Source organism: Haplochromis burtoni, unplaced genomic scaffold, assembly GCF_018398535.1.
Source record: "Haplochromis burtoni strain Fernald_Lab_line unplaced genomic scaffold, NCSU_Asbu1 Contig_182, whole genome shotgun sequence".
Classification (NCBI taxonomy): domain Eukaryota; kingdom Metazoa; phylum Chordata; class Actinopteri; order Cichliformes; family Cichlidae; genus Haplochromis; species Haplochromis burtoni.
The window spans coordinates 146,726-166,392 of record NW_024582543.1 but is presented as its reverse complement, the minus strand read 5'-3'; the positions used below and the strand labels follow the sequence as shown (position 1 = coordinate 166,392).

General features: G+C 40.4%; 1 protein-coding gene across 1 annotated transcript; it reads right to left on the bottom strand.

Moving 5' to 3' along the window:
- Positions 1 to 9,485: 9,485 nt before the first annotated feature.
- Positions 9,486 to 19,626, bottom strand: slc20a1b (solute carrier family 20 member 1b). Its single transcript, XM_005934591.2, has 11 exons — positions 19,297 to 19,626; positions 17,554 to 18,269; positions 17,204 to 17,344; positions 16,510 to 16,595; positions 16,131 to 16,227; positions 12,739 to 12,858; positions 11,204 to 11,461; positions 10,445 to 11,075; positions 10,165 to 10,350; positions 9,956 to 10,040; positions 9,486 to 9,770 (listed from the first exon to the last, which is right to left on the bottom strand). Exons 2-11 carry the CDS (start codon positions 17,894 to 17,896, stop codon positions 9,615 to 9,617), a joined length of 2,103 nt encoding a protein of 700 aa, XP_005934653.1. The 5' UTR covers positions 17,897 to 18,269; positions 19,297 to 19,626; the 3' UTR covers positions 9,486 to 9,614.
- Between the last annotated feature and the right edge of the window lie 41 nt (positions 19,627 to 19,667).

Below are 19,667 nucleotides of genomic sequence, written 5' to 3'. Positions count from 1 at the left end.
ACTACTTCAGATAATTGTTGGTTGGTATGGTATAACAAAGATGTTCTATTTACAGGCGGTCATAGAGTTCTCATTTGGTTTTCAAATTAGTTTACAAAAAAGGAAGAACGGTAGCTCTGTGGGGCAGGTAGAAGGACAAAAAAGCAAAATCTAGGGGTTTGCCTCTTTAGTTCAGTGTGCTCCACTGAACTGCTTGGCAACCACAGACTGGTAACTACATGCAACATGGCTGGAGAGCAGCGGTCCAGGTTCGAGTTTGACCCGTGGCCCTTGAAATGCAAAATCCAGGAAACTGTTACAATTATGTTATGTATACTTTATTGAAATTCCTCCCTGCATTTAACCCATTCACTCAGTGAAGCAGTGTGTGTGGGGAGCAGTGTGTAGGGATGGTACCTTGCTCAGGGGTACCTCAGGGTAGCCGTTCAATGGATTCGAACCCCCGACCTCCGATCTTACCTACTTAACTATCCCTGTCCCTATATGGTGCTAGCATAGCCACAGAAAACAAGTGAAGCACTCTGTCGTTATGTAATTTGAATAAATTCATGGTCTTAATCACTTATATCCAGTTCAGGGATGCAGGGAGCCAGCTTACATACAAACCTATGACCAATTTAGAATTGCCACTTAACCTCCTAAGACCCGAACTCTTCCACGGCATGCATTTTTAATTTCTCTTTGATATTTGGGCTGATTGGGACCTGATGAATGTAAAAACAAAGAATTACCAGGGTTTTTTTAAACCTAATTATTGTTTCTAAGAAAGGTCAGAGCCACATATGAGGATATTTGTTTAAACGTTTTGATAGAACAGTAGCAGTATAATGTCCTCCTGAGTGGATATCAGACCCTTGTAGAGCAAAATTGAGTATTTTGGTCTAAATAACCCAAAATGTGATGTCCACATATGTGGACGCCAGGTCCTAGGAGGTTAACCTAACATACAAACACACTATTACACAGAAGTAGGTGTAAGCTACTATACTACTACCTGCAGTGTGATCTCTAACCCACAGGGGATGCTAAAACTGAAAATACAAACTCCACACATGCTAAAATTACTAAAAGGAAAATATTCAAAGAAAAGAAAAGCAGGACAAAATTATAGAAAATAACTTCCGTAAACAAAATATGAAATAAAAAAATCTCTAAATTGTTTAATTTTCCTTTTAAAAATACTTCTTCAGATGCTTTCTGGCTGCTTTGACTACTTTCTTTCTTTTTTCTTTCTTGTTCTTGTTTTTTAATGTGATGCTTTCCCAGATCACAGAAGTTAACTTGGGCAGTACACTGTTCTCATCACTGATGGGGGGGTGGGCAGAGAAAGGGAGAAAGATCAACTGCATCACAAGCCACAGGCATCACCAGCAACACAACACAAATCACATTAAATGTTAAAACAAAACTGCACTGTGCTGAATTGTGCAATCACTGTGAACCATGCTGCACTGCAGGCCAGACACACAAGTGTTTCTCTGTCATTTTCTTTAGTGTGTTGCTCCTGTTCCGTGTACTGTACAGAGAAAGAAGTCAGCTTGTCATTTCCCTTTAGCCAAATTCTTGCACGTGGTGTTTACTAACATGCTGATGTCCCTTTGCTGATCTGTTTGTATGTCCCCGGATGGATTTCCAGTGTTTCTACCTCCTCAGCAGACTACTGTATGTTTTTTATTGGGTACTGGCAGCTGTCAGCAACAAATGTGCCACCAAGACACTTTCTTTGTAGTAAATCGCATTGATGTCAGTTGTGACTCATTGTTAGTCCCACAGTGACTACAATCGAAAAGTCTTAAACCCATTACACACTAGATAACGTGTGTAAGAATTAATCTAAACTATGATTGTGCCTTAAGCAGGGTAATTGGCGTATGTGTTTATTAAATTTTAGTTGCAGTTTAAGAGATGATTTGGTTCTTCCTGTGTGTTTTTAATGATTTTGTACCTGTGATTTGTAGGATGTCATGTTGTTTAGAAATACTGTATCTGCCTACGGCGCTTTCATGTTCTTTAACTACTTTGGGACAAAGAAAATGTAGTTTGCTAATTGTTTCCTAAGAACCTTTAGAGGCATTTTCTCTATATTTTTTTTTAAAGTAGTTGAAATATTATTAGTATTATGCACTTTAACTGATTAAAAGAATTTTCTACCTTTATTTCAACAGTGCTGAAAACTCTCAAACTGAAACTACTTCTCTAAAGTGTTTCCAATGATGGTAAAGTGATCAGTGCGACTGGTACTGTTTTTGTGTGTGTGTTTGCCTTCAGCTTCAAAATAAAAGTCTAATTAAATTATGTTTGTAGTATTTCTCAATAAATCTGTTTGTAAATAGAAAGTTGGGGTGCTCTGAATGTTGATGATAAAAACATGTGGCAATGAGTTGGCTATCATTTCAATTTAAGTTGAAAAAAGTACAAAGTCAACATGTCATGCCACTTTATCAGCTAGATCTTGCTTGTACTGAGTTGGACTCCCTTTTATATTCAGAACTGCTTTCAGATTCAGAAACATTCCTCAGATTTTCCTAAGTGACCTTAAAAGTGTGAACAAAATATCTTCCATGTTACCAGCAGCAGCCTGACCTATTAATACGAGATGGATCCATGCTTTCTTGTTAAATTCTGACCCTGCTATCTGAATGTCAGAGTAGAAATCGAGACTCATCAGACCAGGCAGAACTTAACTATTGCTAAGGTATAATGTGAGCTGCATTCAAAAATGCTCTTCTGCACACCTTGGTTTTAACAAGTCGTTATTTGAATTGGTGTTTCCTTCCTATCATCTTGAAGCAGTCTTTCTCCTCTGATCTCTGCCATAAACAAGGCATTTTCACTCAGAGCTCTGACCCTCACTGGGTATTTTCTCTTTTTCGGACCATTCTCCGTAAACCCTAGAGATGGTTACGCGGGAAATTCCCAGCAGATCAGCTGTTTCTAAAATACTCAGACAAGCTCATCTGGCACCAGCAAGTGTTTATTTCATTTTAAAAATGACTAGCTTATTTAGGTCAAACACTGTTCATGCACTAATAAAGGTCATCTTTATCTGTTATTAGAAACTCAGAGTAAATAAAGGAACTTTGTTGGGTTGCTGGTGTAAAAGGAGCAGTAAATTCTTCCCCTTTTTCAGGGAATAGATTAGGCTGCACTTTGCTTTCATCCGCCACTACAATCATATGTCCTAACCGCCCGTAAACAAGTGAGTCATATGAAAACTATTAGAGGTGTGGTGCATTTCCAACATGACGCTCGTGTAACGCGATCTCTCCTGCCTGTCCCCGTTTCATTAACTGCAGTGAGTGAGCACAGCAGCACGTGCAGAGTGTGAGCTACAACGGGTAAACAAAGAGAGCGCCATCCCACCTGTCAGCATAAACTGTGTCTCCCTTGATTTCCTCTGATATGATAAGCATAATTCTCTGTATTTGCTTAATCTTTTCTCCCGTTATTATTTATAAATATAATTATTGTTGCTTTTTGATCCACTTAAAAAAGCAACCCCTTCCCATCTTTACTTACAAAGATTCAGATTAGTTTTTTCACACCCAATCCCATTTGCACATCTTAGCTAATATTAATAGTATATTTTAAAATTGGCTTTGTCTTATTTGCTATTTTCAGTTAAATGCAGGGTTTAAATAAGTAATTATAATTGTGTATATCTTCCAACTTATTTTTGCTCTTATAAATCTTTAAAATTCATCATTTAAAATTCAGCTTTTCCTCTGATCTCGAGGTTGTGAAGAGCAGGTCATTTTTTATGACAGATTAAGGATTAAATGTTTAAAAGCTGCATCAGTTTGCAGTGTAATCATGAGATTGGGATCGCTTTGATCTGTGTGAGATTAATTGAGGGATTGTCTTGCCGGGCTACATTGTGACCCATCATTTGTAAGCCAAGTATTCTCGATGAAATCATTTCCATTCGTGAAAAGGGAAACGAACATTGTTGTCAGCTCGGATACACGGAGTCCCTATATTTTCCCCCCTCGAACATCCCAAATAAAGGTCCGTGTGACTGAAGGGCCAACAATGGGTGGCATTGACGGACGGAATAAGGATACGTCTGTGCTGAGATGTGCCACCCAGCTGTCCCCTCAGGTAGGGAGGGACAATGGTACCAGAGCCGCCTGTCCAAGCGCAACATGTGATGGCACTGAAGATATAAAAGACTGCAAAGTGGCAACAACCCCATATACGATATTTGGAGTGACAAGCCCCCCTAAAAATCTTTCACAACCAGAGCAAAAAACAAGATGAGATTTCCAGTGCCGCTGTTTGTTTTCCTTGCTGTGGCAGCATTTCACACGGGTAAGAGGAATAAAGCGTTAAGATGCAGTTTTGTGTTATCATGTTTTTCTTAGATTTCATACTTGTATGTGTGAGTGTGGCTCTTCAGAAACCTTAAGTTGCTGATGTTTATTAAGAGAGCAGATATATGAAATGTTGTGATGGCTTCTAGTGCTCTCAGCATCTCTGGAGTCTGCAGAGAAAGAAGAAAAAGCTGCAAAGTATGGTGAGGGATTCATAATAAGAATAAGAATAATGATAATGATAACCAGTAAAGATGATGTTGGTAGCAGATGCATTGCTGCAAACCTTTCTTGTCTTTTCATGCAGATGGGCTAGCTGAGCTGCAGAAAATAGGTACAGTATCCATAGAGCACCTCTGTGTTCACAGTTGACACTTGGTCATTAAAAGTGGCTTAAAAGTAATTAAGATCATGTAGTATATTCCACAAAATAACCCAGACTGGCTTGCCCTTGTCTTAGTTAACTGTTAATACGTTTCTGTGTGATGTTTCTCGGCTCTTACTTTTGTAATTTTGATCACTTCATGTCTTAAGATCAGATGGAGTTTGAGGCTGCTCAGAAAAACCAGGAAGCTCACATGAATGGTAAGTTTAATACAAAAAGTTGGCCTTGATGAATAAATGAGGAAAGATTTATTCCCACTGTGATTACTCATTTTTCGCCTTTTTCCATCAAGCTACTGAAGATCAGAGTGGAGATTCCCGCTACCTCGGTGAGGGCAGACTAAAAATATTTAACTTAAACCTTTTAATGAGTGATCCAGTTCCAGGTGGTAATGCTGTCTTTCATTCTCAGAGGCCGCTCAGGATCACTCTGGTAAGCTCCAGTTAATTACACGACGAACACCTGAACTGACCGCTAAGTTAAACGCCTTCATCACCTGTTAACATGTTTCCATCAGTGGAGGAGCGCGTGGACTCTCAGGATGCCAACGCAGGTGTGTAAAAAAAAAAACAAAACCCAAAAAACAACAAAAAGCACATCAAGCAGGTGATTCTTCTTTACCTGAAGGGTCAACAAGCAGTACTTAACTGTGAAATCCTCCTCCAGCAGAAGGTGGTGGAAATTCTGATGCTGCAGGTCAAGGAGGTAAGAGAGGATTTACAGTTCAATCGTGAGCCTGCGGGTGGCAGCAAAGCAGAGGGCAGACCTCCAGCTCAAAGCACACTGACATGCAACACATAATTCAATCCCTGTCCCCTTTCACACAGAGGCAGAGTCTGAGTCCTCTGAGGACGCAGATGGTGAGTCTGTGACATATTTTTTTTTAGGCAGTGTAATTTAAGCTCCTGTCCTTACACTAGTGTTAAAGTCTGCTTTTATTAATGTTGACAGGGCCACAAAGGCAGGGTAAGTGTTGTAAATCTTTATTACACCACAACAGTTTGCACAAATACACTTTGAGCCTGGAGATAATGAGTAGCTTGTGACTTTTCCACAAAGCCAAGACAATTTGTGTGCTTTTAGTGTCTTTTTAAAATGTATTTAAAGCTTGTTTAGAGGTAAATAAAAACAGGAAGTTTTTAAAAACAGGAAGTGTTTTTATTTGAATATTTTCCTAGAACACCATGAGGTTGTAACTGAGGCTGTGACCAGTTTGGGTAAGATCAAAATCAAAAGACTGAAAATTTGTTTGAATTAAACACCCCGACTATCTTCAGTCAACCTTCAATCCTGCTTTTTCTCCTCTGTAGATGAAAACACTCAGGATTCAACCAAGGAGCAAGGTAACAGTGTGTAAAATGTTCCACAGATGCATTAATGAATCACACAAAACAGTGAAAGTATCCTGAGCTGTTTAATGTTTATCATGCAGTAAATTGAGCCTGACTCAAAGACTATGATCAACATTTTTTTTTCTTCTTTTGATTCAAAAGTACCTGCTGAGGCAAGATGTGGTAAACTGCTGTGTGCAACTTTAAATTTAAATTGCAGGTTGTGCAATAGAGTGGCGAGTGCAAAAACAAAGCCAGACAGAGCCAGTCTCAGCTGGATTTAAACAGTGTCACATAAAAAAAAAAAAAACCAACCCTCCATAGATGTTTGTGTAACAACAGTTAAAAATGCCTCAAGTGCAATTACAAGTTTACAGCCTGGCAGTTTGGGGAAACTCTTTTTTTAACAGTTTACAAAGTGTCTGACGAGGTATGTGAGTCACAACAGAGACGGGTTTACTGCTCGACCTCAAAAATAAGATGCTAGGATTGTTTGTTTGAACAGAGTCCTCCTTGTATGTGATAAATCTGGGACAAGAATCCGGGCCACTCGGAGACGTCTGTCCCCAGACATCTGCTTATTGTGCTTGATTTATACTTGTGGATATTTTAGGACCAAGGATGCATTGTCCCTGTCCTGAAAGTGTGCTAAAAGGACTGTTTTAAAATTGATCCAGTTATTTAGGTGTAAGGTTCTCTAATAAGGGTGATCTCTCCAGCCACTGGTCTGAAAAGACTGAGTGTAGTAGAGGCCTCATGATTGGTATCCTCATGTCGAGAGGCCTGGAAAACTACTAAATTGCAGTGTTTGCAGTGTAAAGCTGGCGTAAAGGAATCTCTTCTGTCTGTTCCTGTGTCGCAGATGCACTGGAGTGAGAGGGCACAGCAGCACGTGGATACCAGCACTGGCTCATCATGCAGTGTGCAAACTACCCCGAGCTTACAGTAAATTAAAAAAAAAAAAAAAAAAAGGGACCCCTCCTCCCTTGTTTTTAAACCTGCCCGTTCCCTTTTTTCCTGTTTTGCAACACAAAGTGCTTTTCAAGATTGCAGCTCAGAAGATGCTGCGTCATTTTACCTTCAGGCTGAAATTTGACTCCTTAATCAACACAGTGTACTTAACATGTGTCAGAATTCAGAGAGCCAAGCACATAATAAAAGGACACATTGTATGTGATCATAAATAAAGAACAATGTACAAGAGTAGCTGCGGATAAATAAATATAACCTTTTAAAATGAAATGGGTGTAGCCTTGTAGCTTTTCAGTATTTAGATTCAGTTTTTGTTTTTTCCAAGTTCAGTGAGAATAAGGACTACAGCTCACGCCACAATGTCCTGTGACTTGATGTGTGAGTGATAAAATTAAGAATACATGCAGCAATCTGATCATCACTGAGGCGAAGGAGGACTGGATCATCCAGATGGTCCAGGCCCTTACATTTTTGGGGTTGAACATGGTCAGTTTACTGTAGGCCTCCCAACAGCTTATCAAGGTAAAAGAGAACATCTGGAATTAGAAATGCTGTTAATGTTGTTCGAAATGTGTTTGAAAACAAGACATGAAGCAGGTGATTGATAGAGTTAAAGGTACTACAGGCCCATACTGAAGGCCTTATGATGTGAGGAAGTGCAAAATGTGATATAAAGTGACACAACGAGTAGAAAAATTAGTTTAAAAAAAAAAAAAAAGTATGTGCAAAAGAGAATTCTAGAATGCCAACGGCATTAATAAACAACATGCACACTATCAATTTAAGAGGTGTGCTCACCTGTCACAGGACAGCTGTTGGACAGGTTTCTGTTTATTTTGTGCAGAGACTGGCAGGAATGATTTCCTCAAGCATTATCTACAGCAGTGGGGTTGGATAAGAAGAATGAACCCTGCTGCCTCTGTAGTGCAGAATGGAGCAGGTGCAATGGGTTGTCTATGTGAGACTGCAGTTTGTTCAAACCTTCTGTCCCTCAGCGACTCAAACGCCCCCGGATTCTGGCCAACTTTTCGATTAGTTTGTTGATCCTACTAGCATCTCTGGCAGCAAAGTAAATGACTGCCATTACCACAGTCTGGTATATCTCTGACATCTTGCTGCATGCACCGGAAGCACCTAATCTCAGAAAATAGGGAGCAGATATTTGTTTTGTTACCAATTGTCAAAATACTGTTAAAAATGAGTTGGAGGGGGGTATATTTTAAGGTGTTGAAGGCCTTCCAGAGATGTTCACAAGAGGGGAAATTTATTAAAAATAAAATAATCTGTACAGATATCAGTAGCTGTATACTGTGTTTGTATTGATACACATTGCAGTAATGTCCCCTTCATTGTAGATCATCAACAAAGACAAGTTCAACAAGTATTCTGTTTTTCAATTTTTATTTCCATTTTTCCTTCCACAAATGTGGAGTAGTACATCTTGATATGCCTTAAAAACAAAAACTCTTTGGTACCTAATGGAAAATAAAACAATTAAGGCAGCTACAGCATCTAGGTTGTGAAATGCATTCATTACTGCAGTCAATCACACACTGGGCACACAATAAACTTCCAGTTTTCAGGTTCCTGATCCTCATCATGTATCATCCAGAGGAAGGGTGGGAAAACCTAGTTGCCCAGGCAAACTGAATATGTGTAATAATATGTATCTTAATGTGGACTACAAAAACAAGGCTGAAGCCGACCTAGAGCGCTTAAACCATTAGGGACGATTCAATCAAGTTTTAACAGACTTAAGGTAATGTTTGGGAACACGTTGTTGCACTAGCTGATGTTCAGAAATGACATTTCTCAACAGATCTGTTATTTCCGCACTGATCAAGAACAGAAAGTCCCAACCTGGAGACGCAGAGCGATAACTCACCAACTACCAATTTGGGCTGTGCCATTTCTTACTAGTGTGATGGCTTAATGACAATTACGTAGTATTCCTCATAATGTTCAGCTGTAGTCATCCAGCACGGTAGAAAAACATGCTCAAACAGGTGAAAAACATTTATCTCTTAACAACAAAAAGGGTCCTAATTTGTCAGCTGAAAGAAAACCGGCTGTAAACTCTACTCTAAAACAGCGAAACACTTTCACCCAAATACTGCCTTCTTATTTTTCTTGAATCAGTCTCCAGCATGTGTGAAGACTCGAGTGTTACATCTGTAATAGGCTAATACTGCATTTTCAGTTGTTCATTCCTGCCTAATGTATAAAATAAAATGGCTGTACATAATAATCATACATAACCGCAAAGTAAAAAGAACATGAATTATTACAAACAGTTGATTTAAGATTAACTCTTTACAGAATGATGAGATATGAAAAAGAAAGCCAAAAGAAATGAAAAAGGTCGTAACTACAAGTTATGTGACCCAAATGGAACAGATAGCAAGTTATAGTCTGAAAATGATGCAGCCAAGAACCACAGGCACATGTCACTGAACCCTTTCTAACTTTTTTTTTTTTTTTCCCCCTTTTTCTTATAAAGTTGTTGGCCAGAGGTAAGCGATATATTTTGGCCTTCAAACTTCACTCCTTTCTCTTCGGGTGCACGTCGGAGCGTTTTTCTCTCCTCCCCCTGCTTGGGGTGCAGCTGAATGCTCACAGGATGACGTGGACGAAGATAGCCATGATAGCAGCACTGATCAGACCAGAGATGGGAACCGTCACAAACCACGCCATGAAGATGTTCCTGAACAGACGCCAGTCTACTGCCTTCTTTGAGCGCAGCCAACCTACTGCCACCACAGAGCCCACCTATTTCAGATAAATAACAGTCAAATGATCGTTGTGCATGCATATGCCCGACATTTTATTGAGGATAAACTTGCTCCACATGTGGAACTTCTACCAGACTGTTTACTCAAGCCTCCCTCTTATGAAACAGTCTCTTCCGTCATCTCTCGTTTGAGTTCCCAGACCACAGTGTTTGACCAGCTTACCTTGCAGTGTGTGGTGGAGACAGGCAGGCCAATGTTAGAAGCAACCACGACAGTCAAGGCTGAGGCCAGTTCGATGCTAAAACCACTGCAGGAGGAGAAAGAAAAAACTCATGTGGATGCGTCTGAGCAGCTCAAATGTAAGGAGCAGTAATGTCTGGGGAGGATGTGGTTCTGGGTGGAAACAACTTATGAACTGTCTGAGTCTTTACCTTGAGGGGGTGATGGGGGTGAGGTCTTTCCCCATTGTCTGAATCACCCGGCGACCCCATACCCAGAGTCCAGCGCAGATACCCACGCCACCATACAGCAGTAACCAAATGGGTGTATGTGCATTTGAGAACACGCTGCTTGTTTCGTAAACCAACCACAGAGCTACCAAAGGTCCAATGGCATTACTGCAGAGTGGATAAATTTTTTTTGTCGTTATTAACAATCTGGTAAAGAAACAGGTCACCACACACTTGTCTGATATGATATCATTAACCATACCTAACATCATTTCCTCCATGGGCAAAGGATCCAAAGCAAGCAGTAAGAATTTGAAGGAACTGGAACAAGACTGAGACTTCTGGTTTGTCTTTTTCAGGCCTTTCATCATCCAGGGAACTCTGGCTGCTACCTGTATCCTTGATCTCCATGTCTAGCCTCACATCACCCTCTACCAGACCTTCAGGAGTTGTGTGCTCTGCCACAGCATTGCAGTAGCTGGTGTAGCTATCCATACGCAGTCGCTTTCTCTCCTGACTGCCTGATCCTGGAGCCTTGTTGCCATCCTCACAAGCACGGAAGTCCCCTTCTTTATGCTTGTCATGCATGCCAATGATGGTCATGGTGTAGGCGGTGTAGCTATTGTTGCGCCGGATAGGTCTGTCGCCTCCTTCTCCCATGCAGTCGCTCATTTTGGCCAGGTGGAGCTTGTGCAGTAGGTCTTTGTAGAGGGCTGAGTCTGTGTGGACTGTGTGGTACTGGCTATAACCGTTACTTGGTGGCTGTGGAGGTCTGTTGTTGAACTGAACATGATTTTTGAATTGAACCTGATTTTGAGCATTTGTGGAGGCACCGTTGCTTTGGGCTTGGTTACTAAAATGGACCTGACTGTTTGATTGAACCTGTGCAGGGGCTGCAGAAAAAAGAAATGTCATAAAATCATCTGCAAGTTAATCATAAAATTATTATGAAATATCTATAGCAACTGTCATTTTAAGATGACAAAGATTTTTAAAACATATTGTATTTTGGCATATTTACCATCGTTTGAATTGCTGTAGTCTGTGTCATCAGAATCTCCGATGTCAAAGGCCACCCTGTGTTCCTTATTACTGTCGGCTTCATCTGAATCTCCGATGTCAAAGGCCACCCTGCGCTCCTCAGGGCCAGGAAGAGGGTCAGCAGAGTTGTAACTGGCAGCTGGTGTGGTAGATGCCTGCTTCAGGATTGGACAGTGGGCTTCTTTAAGCTCCTTCTTTTCCATCAGAGGGCTTTCAGTGGGACTGGACTTGATATCTCCTATTAGGGCAAGAGTTGGATTGAGAGTTATTTGGATCGCATCCAAACATATACTTAGCATAGCAGAGACATCCTAGCATAGCAGAGACATCCTAGCATAGCAGAGACATCCTAACCCAGCATCTGTTTTTCCTTCAACTTCAGCTGTAGGGAGTCCAAGTGTTGCATAACCTTAAAGTCAGAAAACCCTTTGTACTGTAAATATAAAGATCTGTGTCCAAGGGTGGACTCCGGTGTTCACAGGATCAGATTAACAGGATTACAAAGGACATATTCATATTACCACTATTATGTTGTTTTAAGAGAGACAATAAACTAAATGTCCGAGGCTCACATGACATTTTTTGTAGCTTTAAAGTGAACTAGATACTCAGTGCCATTATTTTTTGTTCAATAAATCTAAGTGTGTCCTGGTGAGATTGCATCATCCAAACTGGTCATGGCTGGATCTGAAGCAATAGGTCCCCCTCAAACACACCTCCCAATGCACTGCCAATGCCACGTCAACACAAAGTCAGTGCGGGCTTATTTTTAGTCGAGGAGGTAAAGACCAATTAGTGAATCCTTATGACCCAATTAGTCAGCCTGTCTACTGAATCAAGGCAGTTTATGCCTTGTCAGATAAACCTGCTGCTCCAAGAGAGAAGTGATGAATAAAGGATCTGTCAAACACTTTTTTTTTTTTTTTTTTTTTATAAAAAGAGAGCAAACCCTCTCTTCAAAAAAAAGTTATTACTCATTTTAGGAGACATTTTTCCCTAAATATGTCATTAATGAACCATTTAGAGTTCTATTAAGTAATAAAAGGCAATATTTGTGAACCTAAGTCATAGGTTGCATCAGACACAGCTTTTCTGTAATCAACCCGAAAAGATAACTTATGCCAGGAGAGACTAAACCTATGAGTCATTAAAGAGAAGAACTGCATTGTAGATAACAGAGTGAGCCAAAAATACATTCATGGAGGTTAAAACGAATGGTTATGTCTTAACACCAAATCACACTATTCGGATGCAAATGCATCAGAGTTTACTCTGGTTTTTAATTCTATAATCCTGGATTAAAGCAAAGACAATATTTTCACATCATTTTCATTAGAGCGAATCCATTGTGAAAAATATATCCCTGAACTCCATTTGCTGGATTAATATAATCCCACACTCGATAGGCGGAGTTGCAGTGCAACGCTCCAGTCATGATTTGTCCAATGGCTTAAGTAAGGAAACTGAGTCACATGGAGTTGAACAGTGAGTCAGATTGGCAAAAATGGGACTTACGTTCAATCTTCTTCTTTAGGCGAGGGCAGACAATAAACCAAACCACAATGGAGGTCAGCAGACCACAGGCCAATGAGATGAGCAGGATGCCCCACCAAGGTATCATGTCAAATCCCAGCACTGGAGGATCGCCAAGTGCCACGCAGATATAAACAAAAGCAAATAAGAGAAAGGCATATTTAAAAAAAACAAAACAACTAGGCAGCAGGAGCTACCTTTTCTAGCAGACCACACAAAGTAATACACCAACATTAAAATATAATATAGAACAGCAGTTTTATAAATATGTAAAAATATAAGCCCCTCTAGAAAGGGTCCTATGAGGGCAATGAAGTTTCATTTTCATTCATTAATGGCACTTATGTTTGAAAGTACTCAAGTACTCTGCAACAACTTCAGTGACTGCATAGCTTCATTGTGCCACGTAGTTAAAAATGGAAAGCATGTGTACCCCCAGACATGAACAGTTATGCAACACCAATGTCACCAAGACCCCAAGGTGCCCAGCTAACAATTACACAGAAACAATGAGTTCCTCAAAAGGAGACATAACTTGGGTAGCATAAAAGAAAAGCAAAAAGAAGGGGAGGGGTGGGGTGGGGGGGGGCTCGTACTAGGGCACTTTACTGTAAAAAAAATGAAGACACCCTCTTGCCAACACTGCAGCAAACCTGGTGCAGCACAAAGATGTAGCGCAATGCATGCTGGCAGAGAGTTACCATTTACATTTCCCTGGAGAAGCAGTTATCCATGTCATACACAAAGTCAGCAGTTTCATGGGGACAAAAACAAATTGTGGATAAAAATAAATAAAAAATAAAAATCTACCACCTTGTTTGAATGTCTGGACATGACCTTGGCCATAAACGCCACACTTCCACTAAGATATGGATTGTTTAGGAAGTGTAAGAGAAGAAAAGGAAATGAGGGCCATGGGGAGGTGATAAGTGTCTCAGTTACTGTGTTTGTTTGAGGGCACAGTCCACACAGTGCACTGAGTCACGCTGCAGCATGAGACTGCGGAGCACCTAACTCATGTTTATTTAGTTACGCAATGGAAGCTCACTCCCTTTGGGACAGGAGAGGCATAAGGAAAAAGTGGACGGTGACTCTTAACAGTTAAGTCTTGTCTACAACTGAGTACACTGACTCACTACTAGAGACATCCAAACACACGTGGTACTGCCATGCATTATTAAACAGGAACTCATCTGATATCAAACAGGATTTTAAAACTACAGAATAAAGAGGGAAATTATCCACCCGGATGGTAATTATTATTATTTATTTTTTGTGAAGGAAAAAAGTAGTATAGATTAAAAAGCTGGGCTGCATTTTGTAGTCTGATTAATACTCTTACAGAAAGAAGTGACTTTATACCACAAGCATGCAGTGGGATGACTGAAACTGGACAGTAAATGAAATTTAACCACAGCTGTGTTCCAAAACACTTGCAGAAACCTATATTCCATGTCCTGCATTACACAACAACAAGGTTTGTTTTTTTCCCCCCTCCCAGTACTGTACATGCAGTACACCACCAACCTCAATTACAATGACAGTTAAAGGTGGAGTTTGAGTCACTTGGCAAGAACCCTTTTGGTTATCTGTCCTTAGGGCACTAAGGACTAATGACATTTGTAACTCCTCATAATGAATTAAAATCTGTTACACAAGAGTTGACTATAGCAATCGCTTAAAAGTTGTTTCAGGATCATGGCTCAGGTTGAAACAAGTCATCCGTGCTGTGATGCCAATTGTTTAGTGCCCCCATGGTAACTAAATCCAGTGACTGTTTTTCAGTGGGTTATCGAGGCAGAAAATTTGTGCCCTGCTACAAAAAAATGGAAGTTTATCAATTGAGGCTGGTATGAGGGGTCCAGATATCCTGTCACTCTGACACTTTAAATACATAATAAAAAAAAGCCACGGTCCTGTTTAGACTTGTGTATAGAGCAGGTGCGAACAATTGAGTGATGTGCAGCAACGAGGACAAAATTTAGGGCAGATTCAGCAAACGTCATAAACAGGGAATTGCGTTCAGCATCTGTGCTCTGAAGGCTTAACAGTACTTTACCTGAACTTCATTTGTCTTCATGACTGAATGGCATGAAGTTGGCTTTTAGGGTGCGTCTCCCTTTTACAATGTATAGGGCTGCAATGCAGTGACAGCAGCTGAATGATTTATGAAGGAATGAAGTCACACTGAGCCTCATCTGTACAGGACAGTCAGCTGACCCTTAAATTCTCTGGCCCAAATGCGGACTTGAGGTCTCTGGCACTGGTGTTTATATTGAGCATAGGAATGTGCTGTGGGGTGTCTGGCATCCAACTTCACCACTAAGCTAGCATAAAGATCAGGGAATGTCACAGGAAACCAAACACACTGGACTCAGTTAGCTGAGATACTGTTGCTGCATTAAGGTGCATTCATCAGCAATAATGCGCTGCTGTCGTCCTGGGTGCCAGAGCAGTATAGTAACCAAAGCCAAGCCTAGACTATAGGTCTGAAAACTTAAATGTTTTTTTTTTTGTTTGTTTTTTTAATTATAAATGCAGTGATGAATTTGTGTTACTGGGCCAATGACAAACAACTGAGGAGAGTAGAGTAAAACCTAGTCTACTTTACTTTTACAATGAGCCAAAGTTTGTATTATGACCTCTGTCTTTGTGTACAACATGTAAGTATATGAATGCTAGTTTGTCTTGTGAATATATTTAAAAATAAAATTGCAGATGGCAATTTCACGTGTGGTGAACTTGATATGACTGTACTGTTGTGCCTGACTAACCAGGGATTTACTGTCTATGTGGGAAGTGCAAGTGCTCTCTTCTTAGTGTGCTGATGTGCATTCACACATCAGCTCACCAGATCTGGTCAAACTCTGGCCTGTAGCCGTCATTTAAATGGCCCAGGCCAGCTAAGATCTGGAACTGTTAGGCCCTGCAGAGAGAAGAAAACAAAAGGAGCGAAAATGGCTCATTTAATAAAGAGTTTCTGGTAAACCAAAAACCAGCAAATATTAAGAGCATTGCCACACAGATTCAGAGCAATAATACAACTACTAGCAGCAGACAACTTTGACAGCACACTCTTTACTTCTCTTTTCCTCCTGCATGCCTGAAGTGATGTCAGGAGTTAAATGAAATCTTATTTCCATCTCCCTGTTGTGCTCCACTCTAAAACTTCATGCCAGCTATGACCCACATAGAACCACAAAGCAAGAGAGCTTCAAAAAAACATGTTAAAATAAACAAGGCTTCTGTGAAAATGGTAAACAGTCTGGTTCAGGCTGGAATATGTGTGGGCATCCGGCTGTCTGAGGGAGCAGCTTATTTTAAGCTGTGGCTGTGGGCAGGCATGCAGAGCAAAATGAAACAATGATACTCACCCGGAGCACCAGTGAACATGATGGAGAACAAGTTGATTGCCATTGTCATCGCATAGAAGACAGGCAGGGCCTTCAAGCCATTGGGTACTGGGTCTTCCTACAGGAAGAAAATAGAATGTTCAGAAATCCAAGTTGCCTCATCTTGCTGTCAGGTTACATTTCAAGGCACAACAAGCACAGTGGAAATCTGAGCCATGTGTTCCTATAAGGAACTGCTTCAAAGCACGGTAGCTTATTTCCTGCCATGTAATAAACATTTTCCCCAATTGCATTTTGGGGGTGGACCAGTACAGTGTTGAAACAGCCTTAAACCACAACTTCACTCTTATAATGTTACATTAACCGAGCATATCCACAATTTTGATAAAAGGAGACTTACTTTCTGTAAAATGAACCTGCGCACAAAATAGAAGACAACGGCTGACATTATTCCAGACAACAGGGGACTCAGGAACCAGGAAGCAACTGCACAAATAAATAAATAAATAGATAAATAAATAAATCCAAACACAAATGGGAGCATTACAAAGCAGTGGAAAAGTAATGAGAGAATTTGTCAAAGAACAGTAGAAAAAAAAAATTCCTAAATTCATTTAACTCCTACTATACAGCTTATTTTTAATAAAGAATGTGTTTATTTAAATAGAGTTACATGAGCATGATTCATAGAAACTAAAAACTAAAGGGAGAAGGAAGAAAGAAAGACACCCACCCCACAGGCAACAAACTGAACTCTAGAACAACCCTTTAAAACTGCCTATTGTTCTCCAAGTCATCATACGACCTTATCAAATAACACTCCTTATTTGTACTGCCTCCTCCCAAAGTCCAACACAAAGTGGTGGAAATCACTATTGATTTGTACAATGAATGCTTCACATGTCTGAATGTGGATTTAGCTGAAATGCTGGACCTGCCATTCATGAACATACTTGATTACTGACCTGGATTTGGGATGGTATTATCACACTGTAAGAGTCTTCACACACCGCCATTAATAATATATACTTTAAATGCCTGTGATGAAATTAACCATTAAAGGGAATTTCTATGTCAGTTGACTGGTTACATACCAATACGTAGGAGTTCAAGCCACTTGACGCCCTGCTGCCCTTTGGCAACCAGCGAGAAGCCGATAGTAGCACCAACAATGCAATGTGTTCCAGAGATGGGGAGCTTAAGGAAGGAAGCAGCCAGCTGCCACACAGCAGAACCTAACCAGAATACATTCATGACATCAGTTGCATGGTGTCATAATTTCAGCTTTTATACAGTCAAGACGGGTACCAAAAATATTCTACAACCAGATTCACCACTACTCCAATGCATTTTGACATCTTTAATTTCTACAAGCAATGCTCTGTCCACAGGGTTCATTGACCGACAGTTCAAATTACATGAAAGATAAGCTGCAGATACTCACCAACCATTGCGCTGACAGATCCAGCCATCAAGACATGTTCAGAGCCGTTGTACATGCCCACATCAATGATTCCCTTGCGAATAGTTTCACTCACTTTGGCCCCAAGAAGCACAGACCCCAGAGTCTCAAACACTGTTGCTAGAATACATGCCTGACGCAAAGTGACCACTCCAGAGCCCACGGCTGTACCAAATGAGTTAGCAACATCATTGGCACCGACAGAAAAGGCTAAGACGAAGGCAATGATAAAGCCAACAACCAGCAACCACACATACTCAGTCAGAGGTGTATAGGTTACCATGGTAGTGGCCAGCACTATTGCAGTTGCAGTTGTTGAAAACATTTTTTGTAAGTTTTAAAGGAACTGATTCACAATCTTAAAGGAATAAATGCCAGACAAAATAGGGTTTTATATAAATCTGTTTCTAAACAGCAGCTAGTAAAATAAAGAGGTAAATAGAGGTAAATAAATAATTAGCTTTATTTTTAGGCCCACCTGTCTTAACAGAATTTGTGGGATTCAGCAGTGCAAACTTGTAATGGGTTTATCTGGATCTAACCAGAAAACAATTAAAGTAAACTAGAGGTACAGTGAAAAACTATTGCTATCCTAAAATTTTGGTGGATCTGTTATTCTCCTTTGGGTGCCGAGAGATTAAGCAGAAAGAAAAGCCAGCCATTGTGCCACTGTGACTGCAGATGAGCAAGGGTACATCCTGAAAAGACAACACATACACACAAAAAAAAAACAAGGCATCCTTCACTAACGTGAAAACACAGGCAACAAAGCTTTTACATAAGAAATAAACCTTTACATCACGAATAAGATATACGAGTAGAAAACCGGCAGTAACTGTGGACCGGAAGAAGGACCTCTGGTTGCTGCCCTTCCTTAAAACGGAGGCCATTTTTAGTAAATGGCGCATGAAAGACCGCAACTATATTACACCAATGTCCTTTATTTTGAGTCAGGATAGTCGCATTTAAAATGTTAATTGCTGTACGGTGGATGATTAAGCGATCATGATGGGAAGCTCGAGATACATCGAGCCGTTTTATGTGGGAGACATTTTAACTTTCCCTACTCGCACACGTGTCGTCATTCATTCACGCAACACGAGCGCCGTCTGTTCGTACAGCTTCACGCTCTGCGCTACAGAAGTGGCTGGCCCAATCTTAAAAAACAAAAAACATTTGGACCGATCTCAAATTTGGCGTTTTAATCCACCATAATAGTGGCTGCGTCCATAAACAGCGTTTTACTAGTGTCTGACGTGTTTATTTTCCGTAACAGGGGGACGCAACCGGATATGACTCAGTTTAGGGAACACAACTCAATGCGGCACCGGTTCGTTGTGTCGCGTGTGTCGACCCGGTTTAAAGGTCTATAAAAAGTGCAAACCATATATAATTCTTGCTGCCTATATTCGCTTAGCATTAACATTAAGAATAGCAATTACATCGGCGTTATACACTGATACAAATTTAACATTGTATGGGCTAACTGACTCCCACACATAACAGTCTTAATCAATTCAAAGTCAAATAAAGTATTTAATCCATATTAAATGTATTTTTTTCTAACGAGTAAATACGCTAGCCACCATCTGGATCGAATGTATAATACAATGGCTGGGGTTAGCATCAGCGCGCACTTTGACGTACGCCTTAATTACAAAATTCGTAAAATGACCGACTGAGCTTTTCATTAAAAAGGTATAAAATGTTAAATATAAAACTTACCACACACTGCAGTTATCAGTCCCGTAGAGTAGTGCTCACTAGCCGTTAAGCTAATTAGCGCGCGCACACAGACGTTAAGACAGCGCGGGCGGGATAAAGAAAAACTTAAACGGATTATGAAATGTAACCCGTTCAAAAAATCTGCCCTTAAAATTTTTTTTTAAATAACGCGACTAAAGAAAAATGATAATTGCGACAAAGTGAGTCAATATGGAGAGAAAAAAACCGCCTTATGGAATCGAGAAACTTCTCAGTTTAAATGAATGCCTGACAGACTCCAGAGGAACTCGCTTATACCGGTGAACAGAGCTGGGGGTGGCATCTGGTGTACAAGCCCCACCCGCCAACTGGGCGGGAGTAACTTCCTGTTT